Consider the following 14,362-nt stretch of genomic DNA (forward strand, 5'->3'; position numbering starts at 1 on the left):
GCCCAGAGCTGCCTGTGTCGTTCACATCAGGCAAGGCCCACGGAGGGAGCCTGGCTGAGCAACCACCGCTGTGAGCTCAGGAAGGTAAATGATCCACAGAACTGCAGGGACTGCACCTCTATTGTGTGAAAAGTAATTCACTAAAACAGAAGGCATTTCCTGCCATACAAATTGTGTGAGAGAAGGGAAGAGTCCCAAGCACAGTACAAAAGCAGAGGTGTAGGGAAAGCCTTCCTCTACCCCAAGAGATACCAGCCCTGGACCACCTCTCTTCCCATCCAAGGGAGGAGCGAGTGAGCTGGGAGGTAAACTAGATACAGACGGCCAGCCCCAAGCACAGCAAACTGCCCTGGTGTGATCTCAACCTGTTACAAGGACATGACTTGAGTCAGAGCCACACACACAGATGGGCATCATTTAAAATCAGGGCTTTTTGCCTCCCAGGGTCAGAACCGTGGCACAGACTTTCTCCTGCTGATAGCAGGGTCAGAGGCTTTGATCGCCTCCGTGCTCAGGAGGAATACTGAATTCTGGACGCCGTGTTATCAAAGAGCTGGAGAGCTGTATCCCATTTCATAAGGGCTCAGCAGAAGATTTTAAAAGGAAAGTTCTCAGTTACTCTCAGAATAAGGCTATGATAACTAGTCTCATTAAAAGCCTCCTTGCTCTGAAGCATCATCTTTTGTCCATTAAGGAAGCCAGGCACCACCAGAACTTGATTAAACCTTTACCTAATCAGCACAAGTGAGTAGGAAATTACCTGACTAGGTGAAAAAAGCAACAACAGCCACCAGGGCTAGGTCTGCAACAGTGACACAACCAGAACGGAACACTCCTGAAAGGAAACTTTCTAACTCCATCACCTGCTAGCCTGTTGATTACTTTTTATTCTCTGCTTGTCATAACAGTTATCCTCTCTAACGCAGTCAGTGTTTCATTACCAATATCTAACATTTGGCATTTAACTGAGTGGTGCACGTGTTTCCTCAGGCATCTCCTTTTGGATGTGGGCAATCCTCACAGGAGAGAAGAAACAACAACCAATCCCACATCACTGCCCTTTCAGACCAAAGCCCCCCTGGATGCATCAAGCCCAAACCTCCTCCCTCAACTCACTCCAAACACACAACTCTCCAACCCGTATTTGAATCCTTGTGACTTTGTCTTTGTACTGTGTGGTAGGAATCTGTGACAAATATGAGCAGCAGTTCCCACAGCTGGGCTCCTTCTACAGCAAGGCCTGTGTGTTTCTCTATAAAACGCTTCATTTTCTGGCTGACATACACATAAAACTGCCCATGCTGATCAGCAGACCCGTTTACCTACCGATGCTAATTTATGTACTTGCAGGTACCGTAAGTCTGCCCTGCACCTGGTTTTTCACTTCACCTTTTTCCAGAAGACTGAAGTAGTCCTGTTTCCCTTTTCTCCTTCCCCATCTAAGGCTGTTTTGTGTTTTTTTTTAATCTCAGCCACCTTAGGAGGTTAACAACAGCACTGCCAGCCTCGCACCACAAGACAACCCTCCAGGTACCAGCTGGGCTGTCTCCCTCTTCTGCCCCTCCTGCAGGTACCAGAGCACCCAAACCACTCCTCTCTGCTCTTCAGGCAATTCCCAAAATGAAAGAAGCTCGTGAGCTCACTGAATGCTGCACCTTCCTGGCCCACACCGGGCAGCAGGGACGCAGAACCCTTGGGGTGAGCAGCTGCTGTTTGTCACTGAGCAGCACCGCAGAGGTAAGTCCTCACTTCCTCCGTCTAAGTAAATATCTGGTTAAACACAAAGCCTTCTTGTTTGGGCCCTGCACTCCAAATGATCCTGGCTGCTCCGTCCAACAGCCTCAGCTTTGTTTACCACTCTGCCAAAACTTGTCCCATCCAGAAGTTTGAACTGCAGCAATTCAATATTTTGCTGCCATATCAGATACAAACACTGAGTAAGGTTTGACCTACAGCCGATCCCGGCAGAACAATTCTGGGAAGTCCTCCCATCACAACCACTTTTGTCAGAGGCCATTTAGCCACGCTATCGTTCATCCCACATGCTGCTCATCCACACTGCACTGGGATGATCCTTTCAACACCCTGCCTAATGAAATCAAACTCGTTAGAGAAATCTTTTCTACCCAAGGAGCTACATTTAATCAACCAAACTTCTAATTACCGAGAAGAAAACTGGTTTTACGAGAGCGCTGTCAAATAGCCACTTCCACGCTCTCATCCTTTAATTATCTACCATGTGAATCAAGTTCCTATTGTTTTGACCAGGTCTAATGTCAGGCCCACCATATCATTAGCTGGATACTCACTCTTCTTTTTGAACTAATGGTATGAGCCCACAGATTTGGCATTTCTGACTCATACGTGCTTCGTTAACGTTTTAAGACTCTAGGGAGCAAGCAAACATGACTTTCATGGGAGGGAAATTCTACTTCCTGCCCTTCCCATTCAGAAACTGGAAGAGAATTCTAAACTGTTACTTCAGGAGAGGTTTGGAATGAAAGGAATGAGACTGGCAGAGACAGCAGCACCGAAAACCTGGCCTATCTCCTGTGCCCCCCCAGCAGCCCCACTCCCCAGACACGTTCAGGCTCAGCTACTCACCAGGCAGGCAGGCGACTCCGCTCCTGAGCACTTCAGGGTTCACATCCTTGACTATGGAAGGTGCAGAGCGGCCGCCCCAAGCAGCCCCAGGAGCTGGGGATGCGGGGGGACTAACAGGTGCGGAGGTTTCCTCCAGGGCACAGGCTTTATCTGCTGGCTTCAACACAACATCTGTGCCAGATGCTTCTTTTACCGCCTCTGCCCCGTCCGATACCATGCCTGCAAGACAAGCAGCAGTCAGAAGCTGGAGCCCAGCTCCACCCAGAAAGGTCCCAAGGAAATCCCACAGTGGGGAGGGACAATGTGCCCCCAGCACCCCGCAGCTCCTCGTGCCAGCAGCACACATCACACATGCTGCAAACCTGTCACAACACGAATGCTGCAGCTATTAAAAAAACAACAGTCGATCGTGAAGTTTTCAAACTCTAACAGCTCACTTTGGAGCAGGATTACTGCGCTCAGGACACGGCTGAAGGTAATGCATGGAGCAGGACGTGTCTGCTGGCAGCCCCAAGTCCGGAGCAGCACAAACCCTTGGCAGAGCTCCAGCAGCACGAGCACTGCAAAGTGATAAAGCAGCTTCTGACAGGGGGAGCCGCTCCAGCCCGGCAGAATTACTCCCCCGACACCACTTGCAGATTGCTTCTTGAAAACGCAAAGCCGACTGGAGGCTGACAAATCAGCTGGGAATTAGCCAGCAAAGAGACCTCGTTCTGCTCGTCCAGACTTTTTTAATTAACAGTTAGCCTGAATGGCAGAAATCTATTTTAAAACCCTCAAGAACAGAAGGAGGAGAGCAATCAGCTCCGTTGGGGAACTGGAGAAAACTCTTCATATCCCTGACACTTCAGCTCTGAAGAACAAGTGATGGGATTCATCTGATTCCAAAATTAATTAGCTGCTACCGCACACAAATTAACGCCAGTTTTCTCCCCACTTTGAGTTTCAGTTTTCATGTAAAGGTAGCTGGAGAGAAGAAGAATTCTCCTCACTATGTTACTCCCCATTTCCCAGCGTGGTGGGAATTAAAAGGCAGGAGCGTGTCTTCAGGATCCTAAGCACACAGCCAGGCTACCTCACTGCTGGGCAGAGGCACATGCTGCAGAAAAAAGGCTCTACTTCTCTGCAAATCACAGAACTTCAGTATCTACCAATAGAAATCAACCTCCCTTTAGAGAAAATAAAAGAGGGGAGCATTTATTTGCTTGCTGTGAAGTCACATACTTTAATTGCTATTTAAAATTGACTTAAACCACTCTACCTTCCTGCTGCATCAACAGTGCTGACACTTGACTCAGTTTATTTACCAACAGATTCCAATACTTCATTAAAGAGCAGGACTGGAACAAAGCAGTCCTTGAAGTGGCTTTCAGTACAAGTTTTAGCAGCAAAGGAGATTTGCAGGTTGAGGCTCAGCCCAAACTGCTTTCAGAACTGCTCAAGTGGGTAAGAGAAGTGCCTCGAGAGCAGGGCTCAGCATGCAGAAAGAGCCAACAGGGGAAAGCCAGGAGGGGCTGCGGGGCTGTGCCACAAAGCAGTGACTGAGTGCAGCCCAGCACCCTGCTAACATCCCTCTCAGGGACCTGGGATCTCACGTGGCATTTGCTGGGGTGAAGGTCTGAGGCCTCTGCACCACTGTGGGACACAGCAGGGCTCAGTTCTGTTCCCAGCACTACAGTTCAGGTTCTGTTTTCCATAATAGAGGTCACTGCTTTGGGCAATGCTACCATATCTTCCTGAGGTGGGATTCAGAGGGACACAGACCTGCCGTGGATCACCGGGCCAAAGAAATCACAGCCCAGATGTTTTAAGGGCTGGTAGATTCCGTGGGAAAACACGTTCTCAGGAGGCTGTAAGGCAAACAAGCACACATGCTATTTGCAGTAAGGGAATTTGCATCACATGAAGGAAGCCTCTGAAGAAGACCTAAAGGTGGCATTCAAAGAAAGGGAGCATGGCTACAGTGAAGGAACCACACGGACCCAAACGCACACGGCAGCCCTGCACTGGAGCTTTCTTAGGAACAGGCAGCAGCTGCTCAACCCCGGGAGAGAGAAGGGTTTTTTTCAGCCCACCGGGCACAACTGTGGTGCCAAGGCCACCTCAGAAAAGCTGTGCAGCCTCTGGAGCACACAGGCCCTGACCAAAGCCACCCTGCCCTACCAGAGGCCCCTTGGAGCTGTGCAGGCCCCAGCTCCCCCCAGGCATGCCCAAGCACACTGTTTGCTACTTGCAGTCTGAGGTGGAGGCGCTCAGCGAAGCGGAAACTGCAGAACGCAGAGGATTACATCAAAAAACCAACTGAGAACTGGGACAGCCGAATCTGCCATGTTTGCAGGTTCCACCTTTCCCCGAGGGGAAGGAAGCGGGAGAGGAGGATTTGCTTGTGTGCATTTCAAAGAGACATTAGCATTTCTCCTGCAAACTGCCCCGGCATCAGCATCATGCATGCTAACACCCTGCAGGAACACTGAGCGGCAGCTGAACGCCCCAGCAGGTGCTGCTGAATCCACCCTTGGGTGGCTCCTCAGCAAACTTCTTGACTATCAGGTTATTTTCCACTCCCCAAAATACAGGAATTCTCCTCCAGGGAGAACTGCAAAGTTTCAAAATTCACTTAAAGTCAGCCACTGGGGAAGGAAAAAGACATCAAGTAGGTTTTCTGCAAATGGAACCAATGTAAATTTTAAGACAACAACTCAGTAGAGGTCACATTTTACTCAACATCTTTCCAAGCCAGGTCATATTCGTGCATAAAATAAGCTCAGTTTGTGAATGGGAGTGGGAGGAAGGGGAGAAGTTGAAGGATGAGGAAAAATGTGCAGATGCAGCAGATCTGAAAAGGAGTTTTGATGTGACCCACGGCGTTCACGTTAATAGGAGCCCACAAATGCCTCACAGAGAGCAGAAGGTGGGCACTGCAGATCTGAACCAGGCACGGGAAGCTTGGGGGAGTGGTTATATGCAGTTTGGGCAGGATAACCTCATGAGCAGCCCCTGCAGCAAAACAAGAGGCAGGCACCAAGAGCCCAGCTCACCTACAGACAGAGCAGCTGGGGGAGGAAAGCACTGTAGGACTGAGCCTGGGACCTTTGCTTCACTGTCTAATTTCTCACTGCATAACCTCCCTATTACAGTATTTCTGAGAGTTAAAGGGGACGAATAACTTGTTTAGGTCTCCAGGCAGTCAAAGGTAACAGATTAAAGCTTCTTATCAGTAGAGTACTTAAGAAATACCCCAGTGTTAAGGGACACTGAGCTGCCCTCTGCCTCAACCCCACAGCCACCCGGCCAACCCCTTTTCTGATGACTGGGCACACATCTCCCAAACTGCCAGACGGGCAGAGTGTGACCTCCTTCTGCTGCTTGTGATTTTGGATGCTCTTCAGAAACATCAGAGCTCTTCATTTCTCAGAACACAGATGCCCATCACTTGTTCAAAAGCATCAGAGATGCCCAGCAACAGCGGGCCCGCCTAATTACTGAATTAACCTATTTAGTGCAGGTGGAAGCAGAAGTTTCCCATTCATGAATGGAGATCCTCCATTAGGAGAGGTCACACTGAGGTCTCTGGTGAAACGTGACTTCTGGACACTTCAGAAAATAGCAACTGTGCCTGCAGCCAAAGCGCTGCATCCAAGCAGATACCAGCCACGCATCTCTGCCAGCTCTGCTCCCCAGACGTGCTCCAACAACGTGCATCTGCACCTCCAACCCTTTCAAGCATCCTCACATTTCAAGCCAGATAATTTTCCTAGCCAGGGGTCTCAGGGAATGCGAGCTGCTCAACTGGAATGGCGTGCTTCCCCCGCCCCCGCCACATCTCACTGTGATGCACAGATCTGGCTCCAGCTTCCCAGACTCAGCAGAGCTCAGCAAAGCCAGCATTGTGTCTGTGGGACTGCACGCTGCCTGCTACAAGAGGCAAAGACCTGGATTGCCAGCGTCGATTCTTCTCAAAGGGAGCAGCTCCAGCACAGCAATGAGGCATTAAGAAGCGAGGGCAACACCTTAAACACGTTGTTTAAGAGGGAGAGGGAGTGAGATGGAGAGGGATCCCTCAACTCTGCAGCTGGCAGCACACACACCATAGCCAGTATGTGACTGTGCCACCCGCTGCTGCTTCATCTTGTCAGTCATCTCCCCACAGCCACTCTGCCCCAAAGTCAGCCTCTCTGCTCTCATGCACACCTACTGCGTGCACCCATAACGCACGCAGCGAGTGCAACAGGTGGAGGTCATCAGCCACCACCCCAACTTTGCTCCATAATAACATAAATTTGCAAAGGCTGTGAACAAAATGCTGCAATAAATCCACCTTTGAAAAGAAAGTTAACTTCAAGCCACAAAAAAATGACAGCCTAAGCACTTTCCTGTGGTTTGTGATGTTACCCCAAAGCCTCCTGATACCTGCCAGCAGCAGCTCTCAAGCACTTTGCTTTTTGCCTATGTTATGAGCCACACAGACATCCAGATCCTTTACCTTTAGGAGATGATGCTTCTGGAACTGCCTCCGGGTGGGAGTGCAGAGCAGTGGGCTCTATGCTCCCCTCAGCAGGTCCTGAGGACAGTGGTCCAACCTCCAGCTCCTCTTTTATGGATTCCAGTGTTTTTAAGGCTACTGCCTTTGACAAGTCCACATCAGAAAAACTGCCTTGGTTCTCCTCCCCTCCCTGCAAGTCCTGGGATGAAACACACTCTGGGTTCAGCACAGAGTTCACTTCACTTCCATGGCCGTGCTTTTCTGTCCATCCTCGTGGATCCCCACACCTCTCTCCAGGTTTGAGGCTTCCAAACTGACTCGAGTCTTCTGCTTGAGCATCAAGACCCAGCAAAGATCCACTGGTACCTGACTGTTCTGCCCCCTGCTCGCTCTGTGCTGGCAGTGCACTTTGGGGCAGCACGGCATCTTCAGCTCCCTTACGCTGACAAGCAGGGACTTCTTGCTCTTCACCATCTGAAAGCACTCCATCCACAGGAGCATCGGTAGAACAGCAACTACAGCTACTCTGATGCTCCTTCACAGCCTGCACTTGTTCAATCTCTTTGACATCCTCAGGGCTCTCTCTTCCTCCCTGCTCTATTTCACCTACTTCTCCTCGGTTCAGCTGTTCTGGAGGATTTACTGGAGAGCTACAACTCGTTTCCTGATCAGCGCAACAAGCTGGGACTGCCGCTGCATCTGTCATGTTGCCTGAAGGAGAGCCTCTTCCCACACCCACAGCTGAACTCTCAGGTGTGGCAGGCAATGCAGCGGCCTGGACTGGTGCAGTATTTTCACCAGCACTCTGGCAAGAAGCATTGGGACCTTCCTTCAGTGTGCAGCACGGTCCCAAAGGCCCCAGGACAGACCCAAGAGAAGGATCCACCTGTGTCACCTCACGTTGATGCTCTGTCAGCAGTTCTCCACGTTCCTCCACAAGCTCCTCTTCAGCGGCAGCATCTAGATTTGTTTCTGGGCTCTGCTCCAGCGTTTCAACACCGGGATTTATGCTAGAACCATCGCTTTCTAATTCCATGTTTCCAGTAGAACAAGTCATTTGTGCTTTGCAGCTGACACCATCTCCAGCACACACGTCACCGCCGCCGCTCAGCGCACTCTGCCAATCACCAGAGCACTCACTGCAGGCCTCCTGCTCCACGGCACGCGAATCTCCCGCACCGAAAGAAGGAGCAGCAGTTGCAGGAAAACTGTTTCCCATGCTCCCAGCAGCACCTGACAGCAGCTGAGCTTCCGGAGACAGCTCTTCACATGCCGCCGTTTGGTTGCTTTCCAAAGGAATTACATTTTTGAGAACTCCTGGAGAAGTGCTCACAGCGTCCATCTGACAGGGCTCCTTCTGCATAAGTGCTGAGTGAACTAAGTTCTTGGAGTAGGTGCTATCCTGAATGACAATAAACCTGTGCTTGCCTTTAGATGCATTCACTCTTGTCCTAGGCTGAGTCAGATAACTTAAAGCCAGTGACTGGGTTAATGAGCCTGTCTGCGGTCCAAAGCGGGGCAGTGAAACTTGGGCCAGCTCAACGTACTCCCCTTCAAGGTCACTTTGCAAATCCTCTTCAGGAACAGGACTGGAACACACACCATTGACAACAGTTTCACCTAACTGTGGAGCTGGGCTGCTAACAACCAGGTTGTTGCAATTTGGACTTTGTTCCTGTAGACACTGAGATTCTAGGTCTGGTAAGCTGTGCTCAGCATGGTCCATGGGGAGACATAAAAGCGAAGGTTTCCCTGTTGTCTCTGAAGCGATAGTATTATTTTCAATTATTTTTGGTTTATTTATAAATTCCGGATTAACCACGTTATCCCAGGGAACACGAAATATTTTATCATCAGTGGTCAGTAAACAATTTTCCAGTGCTATACCCATCCGCTCTCCATTGATAGTACTCAACCATTCCAGAGTAAAAATAGAGGTATAGGAAACTTCTGGAATCACGACTTCTTCTACATTATGCTTGTCTTTTGCCAAACACTTCAACACGATCCGTGGGGACTTCTTCAGATAAGGAACCACCTGCAGGTAGAAGTCACCAGGCTTCAAGATTCGCCAGTCAATGGAAGCCAGCTGGACTACAATCTTCTCGTGAATGCACAGGGGCCAGCCCTCGTGGCGAAACAGCAAGCCACAGTACTGAACCTAGAGAGAAAACACAAAGCATGTTCAGCAGCAGGAACACAGCTCAGCTCAAGCTTCTGGATGGGAGAGACCACACGTCTCTTTTACAGAGCAGCTATGGCAATAGCACAGCTGAATTTGGGGTCTTTGGCAGTCAGCGTAGGGGAGTTTTCCATACTGAGGTAGTCTCTTTAAAAGGAAACCAAGAGAAATAGGACAAGTTACCATCACAAATCATCAGCGTCTCAGGAGCTGAACGCACACCAGCCATCTGCCACAAGCATCAGCCCTACTTAAAGCTGGGTCAGCACAGACAGGCAGAGGACTGAGCCCAGAACCCTGGGGTGCTGATGTCAGAGTTCCCACTTCCCAGCAGAAGAGCTCTTCTTTGCCTTAGTGCTGCAAATGCACAAAACCTCTGTCCTCAACTAAACACCACCCACAGCCTGACCAGACTTCAACCATACGCGCCATCCCTGCAGGCATTCAAGGCCAGGCTGGATGTGGCTCTGGGCAGCCTGGGCTGCTGGTTGGTGACCTGCACACAGCAGGGGGTTGGAACTGGATGAGCATTGTGGTGCTTTGCAACCCAGGCCGTTCTATGATCTCTAAAGCTTATACAGCACGCTCTAGGTTGTACCAAGTATACTTGAAACTAACCAGGAGGAGGCTAAAGATGCAGAAACATTACTGCACAGAATGCCTCTACCCAGCCTAGCGCTGCAAGACACTGCCTGTCTGGTAAAGGGCCCTTAGGCTAAGATGTGCTGTGGGGGAGGGAAAGCAGAATGAAGGTACTAAGCTCTGAGGACTCAGTTCTTCTAAATATGCGCTGTTGAGGTGCACAGTGTGTTCCATCTGACTTTGGTTGAGCCTAATAGAAGAGCAGGAAGCCAGGAAAAAGGCATCACACAGCTGGAGCAACTGAGAGCCTATGCAAAAACAGGTGGAGACAAGTTAGGAGGAGTCAGCAGCAAGGGATCACCGTAAACCCACCAGTGAGTGGAAAGAGAGATCGGTGAAACAAAGCAGGAGAAGAGAGGCAGCAGAGCAGGACCTGCACAACCAAGCTGTGCAGCCCCTGACCTGCTGAGCCCTGAGCCTCTCAGCTACGCCATGTCTTCTTCACACAAGCCCACTTACAAAGGTTTTGCACCCAGACTTTGTAGTCAGCCAGATACTGGTTCATGTCAGCCACGTTTTTCACTTTTAAGAATTCCCACCGGAGTCTGAGTCATCTTCAGCACAACATACTGAAGTTCTGAGCAGCAGCCCCTGGAGATGCCCGCTGGGCACAGACCTGCCCAGTTTTCCAACTTACAGTCATGTTCTGAATGTTTCATTTCAGCATTTCCTCCACGTTTGCACTTAGAAGTCCTGTTACAGACATAACAGGAATTCCCTACACCTGCAACATGGGCTCAGTGTGTGAGCCTTCCAGCTCCCTAGAAATCCACCCTCGCCCCCAAACACAGCAGCACTCAGGACCCCCCCATGCTCCCATGTACCTTTTTCCTATATTTAAAAAGAAAATAAAAAGGCAGTGACTCCAGGCATCAAACAAGACAAGTCTGAAGACAGCTCCCAATTAAGTAAAAGTTCACGGCTGAACCAACCTGACTCAATTATTTACAGCTTTATCACAACATCAAAAAGTAAAAATCGCTGCTTTGAACTCAATTCTGTTGGGGTAAAATGAGGTCTAAATCAAGCCACAAGCAATAATTCGTTCTTAGTTTCATGATTAACTTCACTTTCTTTGTCAAGACAAGGTCTTAGGAGGGATTCCCCCATACTGGATGCAATACTTGAAAAGCTGTCATCTAGAAACCCAGATGTGTTAGGATTGGCAGCACTGACTTCAGGCTTTTTATCTTGTTCCTCTCGCGTGGTCACATGGAGGCCCTGACAAAGATTGCTATTTATAAAAGGGCTGTATTCTGCAGGTCAGGCAGATGGAAGGAAAATGCTTCCACTCAAAGAACTTGTCACACAGCAGAGAGGCCACGAGACTGGAAGCAACCTCCTGGCTCCTCACACACACTGAAACAACAGGCACAGGCATCAAGCTCCTTAGTCTCCACGTTCCCCAGTCTGCACCTTACTCCAGCTGGGTTTCTTACCCTCGCTGCACCTGCTCACTCTCCAGCTCTGGCAATTCCCCCCATCCCTGCAGCCAGCCCCCCATCTCCATGCCACAGCTCCATAACGCACCTCCCCCCCCGTCTCCTAGGCCTGCCCTCAGTGATGCCTGTTAAACACAGCTCCACTCGTTGCAGTGTGAAGCCTTGCAGAACACCAGATGTAAGGCAACAACATTCCCCAAGAGGGCTGGAAGCATTTTGCTCCTTACAGCTACAATCACCCTCACCCTTCCAGCCACACTCCCACAGTAACCCAGCCACCAGCCAGCCCTGCTCCCCAAACTGCTGAACCCAAAACACAAACTCTGCCCACCACTTTATCACGGCATGCGCTCACACTCTGCCATCACACAAGCTTCAGTACACAGTTTCACAGTCCATCCTGTGTCATACATTTACCCACCTCCTCCTGCTCTTGCTCGTGCCTCCCAGCCTCATTTCATCACAATCAGGTCATCAGCATACTCTTACTTTTTATGCCAAGGTCACAGATGAGAAGCAGTATGTGTCCCATGACTCCAGTTTCCAACCAGCTCTCACTGCAGTACACACATCCTTCCTTTCACCAGTTTTTTTGCCCATCTTGTCATGCTTGCATGAACCTCCATCCCTTTCACACAGTCGTTAACTTTCCATCTGACCCATCATAAATCCTGCAAGGAAGAGATCAAACCACCAAACTCCTCTGTCTCGACAGAAGGCTGTTCTATGGGAAAGGCTGTTCTTACACTGCCTGCCACGGAGCAAACCACGTGTAAAAAACATTCACAAATGCTTTAAGGCTCACTTAATTCCTTCCACACTCAGTGACTGCTGTTGTTGTACGCTCAGCTTGTTCTCTGTGTTTTGTTGCTAGCCCTGACTTAATAGATTCAATACAAATCCCTGTTATCAGCATTACGTGGTAACTTCTTCCATATTCCAGGAGGAGATCAGCTGGCCCTTTTTATTCCAACCCAGTCATTTCTGCTCCCATTTCAATCCTATTCTCTGCACAACCAACCATCCACTGCCATACCCACATGCTGCATTACTACCAGGAAAAAAAGGCTAAGGTAAGACTGTTTACTTTGGAGGATCTTATATTAATATTATCTTTATATCCTAACCTTGAGCTTCGAAATCTGCCTCCCTTTCTTTTCTGCTTCCATTAAACTGGCTTTAAAAACTTATACAACCCAACACACTGCTTGTACTTCCCTCAAATGTGAGCAGATCAGAGCTTTGCAGCCCTCAATCCTCACGCTTTCCAATCTCCAAGACAAAAGTGACTTCTATAGGCCCTTTCCTGCACAGCATGGCTAAATTTAGCAGATCAAGACCTCCTCCTACCACACGCAGTTTGCAGAAGTTGCTCAGCCATTCTCAGGCCATACGTAGCTCACAGACTTCTGTCACCAGAGTATTTCTTAATAAGTATGTTGAGGCCATGGGGGGAGGTGGGCTGACAAAAATGATCAGTTCTCAAAGACTACAAACAGTTTATATGAGAGAAAAGTGAAAACCACCACCAGTAGCAGCACGAACATAAAGCTCCATCTGCATCTACCTGACCTAAAGAATTTCTGTTAAAACCTGGAAGCAGGTTTGGGGGCTTTTGTGCATTAAGAAGTCTGACATCCAACCTCACTGCTGAGACGACCTGCGTGCCTACAGACACACAACAAGCGGAAGAAGCCTCAGCAATAAAGTCACCAAACCCAGAAGACAGAGCTCTCAGAACTTCCTGATAAACCTGCAAAGCTACCACCTGAACTGCAGCAAGAGCTAGATCAACATCCAACAAGCAGGAACACAAGTCCTTCCAGAGCCCAAATGTTTCAGAGGCACAGAGCTTTAGAAGCAGAGCACCCCTGTGCTGCTCCAAAAAGCACCTTCAAAGAGATGACGTGAAGAGGCTTATTTCAGTTGTTTGAACATTTCAATCTGGGGCTCAAGCATTTCTGCTCTTCTCATGTTCAGTCACTGCCAGAGCCAACCCAGGCTGGCTGGGGAGTGCCAGGCTCTGTGCCCAGCAGCTGCAGCCAAGAACGCTGCCTTACAGGAAAGAGCTGATGACCAATGAGAAAGGTATCACAAAGGTCCCAGGGTCATGAGGACAGCTGGGCTGGAACAAACCAAGCAGCCCAGTTAGCCCAGGATTTGAAGGCTTCTAACAAAACCTGGTTTCTAAGCAGAGACCCTCCGCACACACTTGGAGATCACAGACTGTTGGTCCTGTCACACCCAGTTGAGGCCCATGAACCCACCTAACACTTCATTGTGGCCTTCCAGTACTTGAAGGGAGTGGATAAACAGGAGGGGGAACGGCTGTTTAAGAGCTTGGACAGTGATAGGACAAGGGGGAATGGTTTTAAACTGAGACAGAGGAGGTTTAGGTTGGATATTAGGAGGAAGTTTTTCACCCAGGGGGTGGTGAGGCACTGGAACAGGTTGCCCAAGGAGGCTGTGGATGCCCCATCCCTGCAGGCATTCCAGGCCAGGCTGGATGTGGCTCTGGGCAACCTGGGCTGCTGGTTGGTGACCTGCACACAGCAGGGGGTTGGAACTGGATGAGCGTTGTGGTGCTTTGCAACCCAGGCCATTCTGTGATCCTACGACTTCATGAAGCCACTGCAGAAGCTGAGATCTTGTTCTCTCAGAAGTTCCCATGGTTGCCATTCAGACAGCAGTCAGTGTTTTGCACTTCAGTGCTCTTAGGAAAAGCTTAATGAAAACACAGGAGGAAACACTGCTTTTGTTTACACTCTCAAGAAGGCAGGCAAAGCTTTTAGGGAACAAGTAATGAGAATTAGTCCTGTAACTTTAGACAGTGAGGGGGGACAACGGTGAAGAGATGGAGCCGACAGTAAACGAGAAGCAATTCTGAGCAATAAGAATTCAAACAAGCAGACTTCTAAGCGAAATACAGCACAGCCTGGGCCTCCCATAAAGAAAGCACAAGGCTCGAGGTTCCCCTGCACGCCCGGAGCCGGCAGCGTGAGGCCCTCA

The 14,362-nt window shown here is 49.6% G+C and overlaps 1 protein-coding gene across 6 annotated transcripts in view; it reads right to left on the minus strand.

Annotated features, from left to right (window-relative positions):
* The window catches only part of PLEKHG4 (pleckstrin homology and RhoGEF domain containing G4), a 79,449-nt gene that overhangs the window by 48,015 nt on the left and 17,072 nt on the right, over window positions 1–14,362 (minus strand). For all 6 annotated transcript variants that reach the window (XM_052685380.1, XM_052685379.1, XM_052685378.1 and 3 more), the window contains exons 3-4: window positions 7,088–9,248; window positions 2,605–2,823 (exon numbers count right to left, since the gene is read on the minus strand). In XM_052685380.1, the coding sequence (XP_052541340.1) occupies window positions 2,605–2,823; window positions 7,088–9,248 (2,380 nt within the window). The remainder of the gene's footprint in view (window positions 1–2,604; window positions 2,824–7,087; window positions 9,249–14,362) is intronic.

Source organism: Tympanuchus pallidicinctus, unplaced genomic scaffold (assembly GCF_026119805.1).
Source record: "Tympanuchus pallidicinctus isolate F22 unplaced genomic scaffold, pur_lepc_1.0 scaffold22, whole genome shotgun sequence".
Classification (NCBI taxonomy): Eukaryota; Metazoa; Chordata; class Aves; order Galliformes; family Phasianidae; genus Tympanuchus; species Tympanuchus pallidicinctus.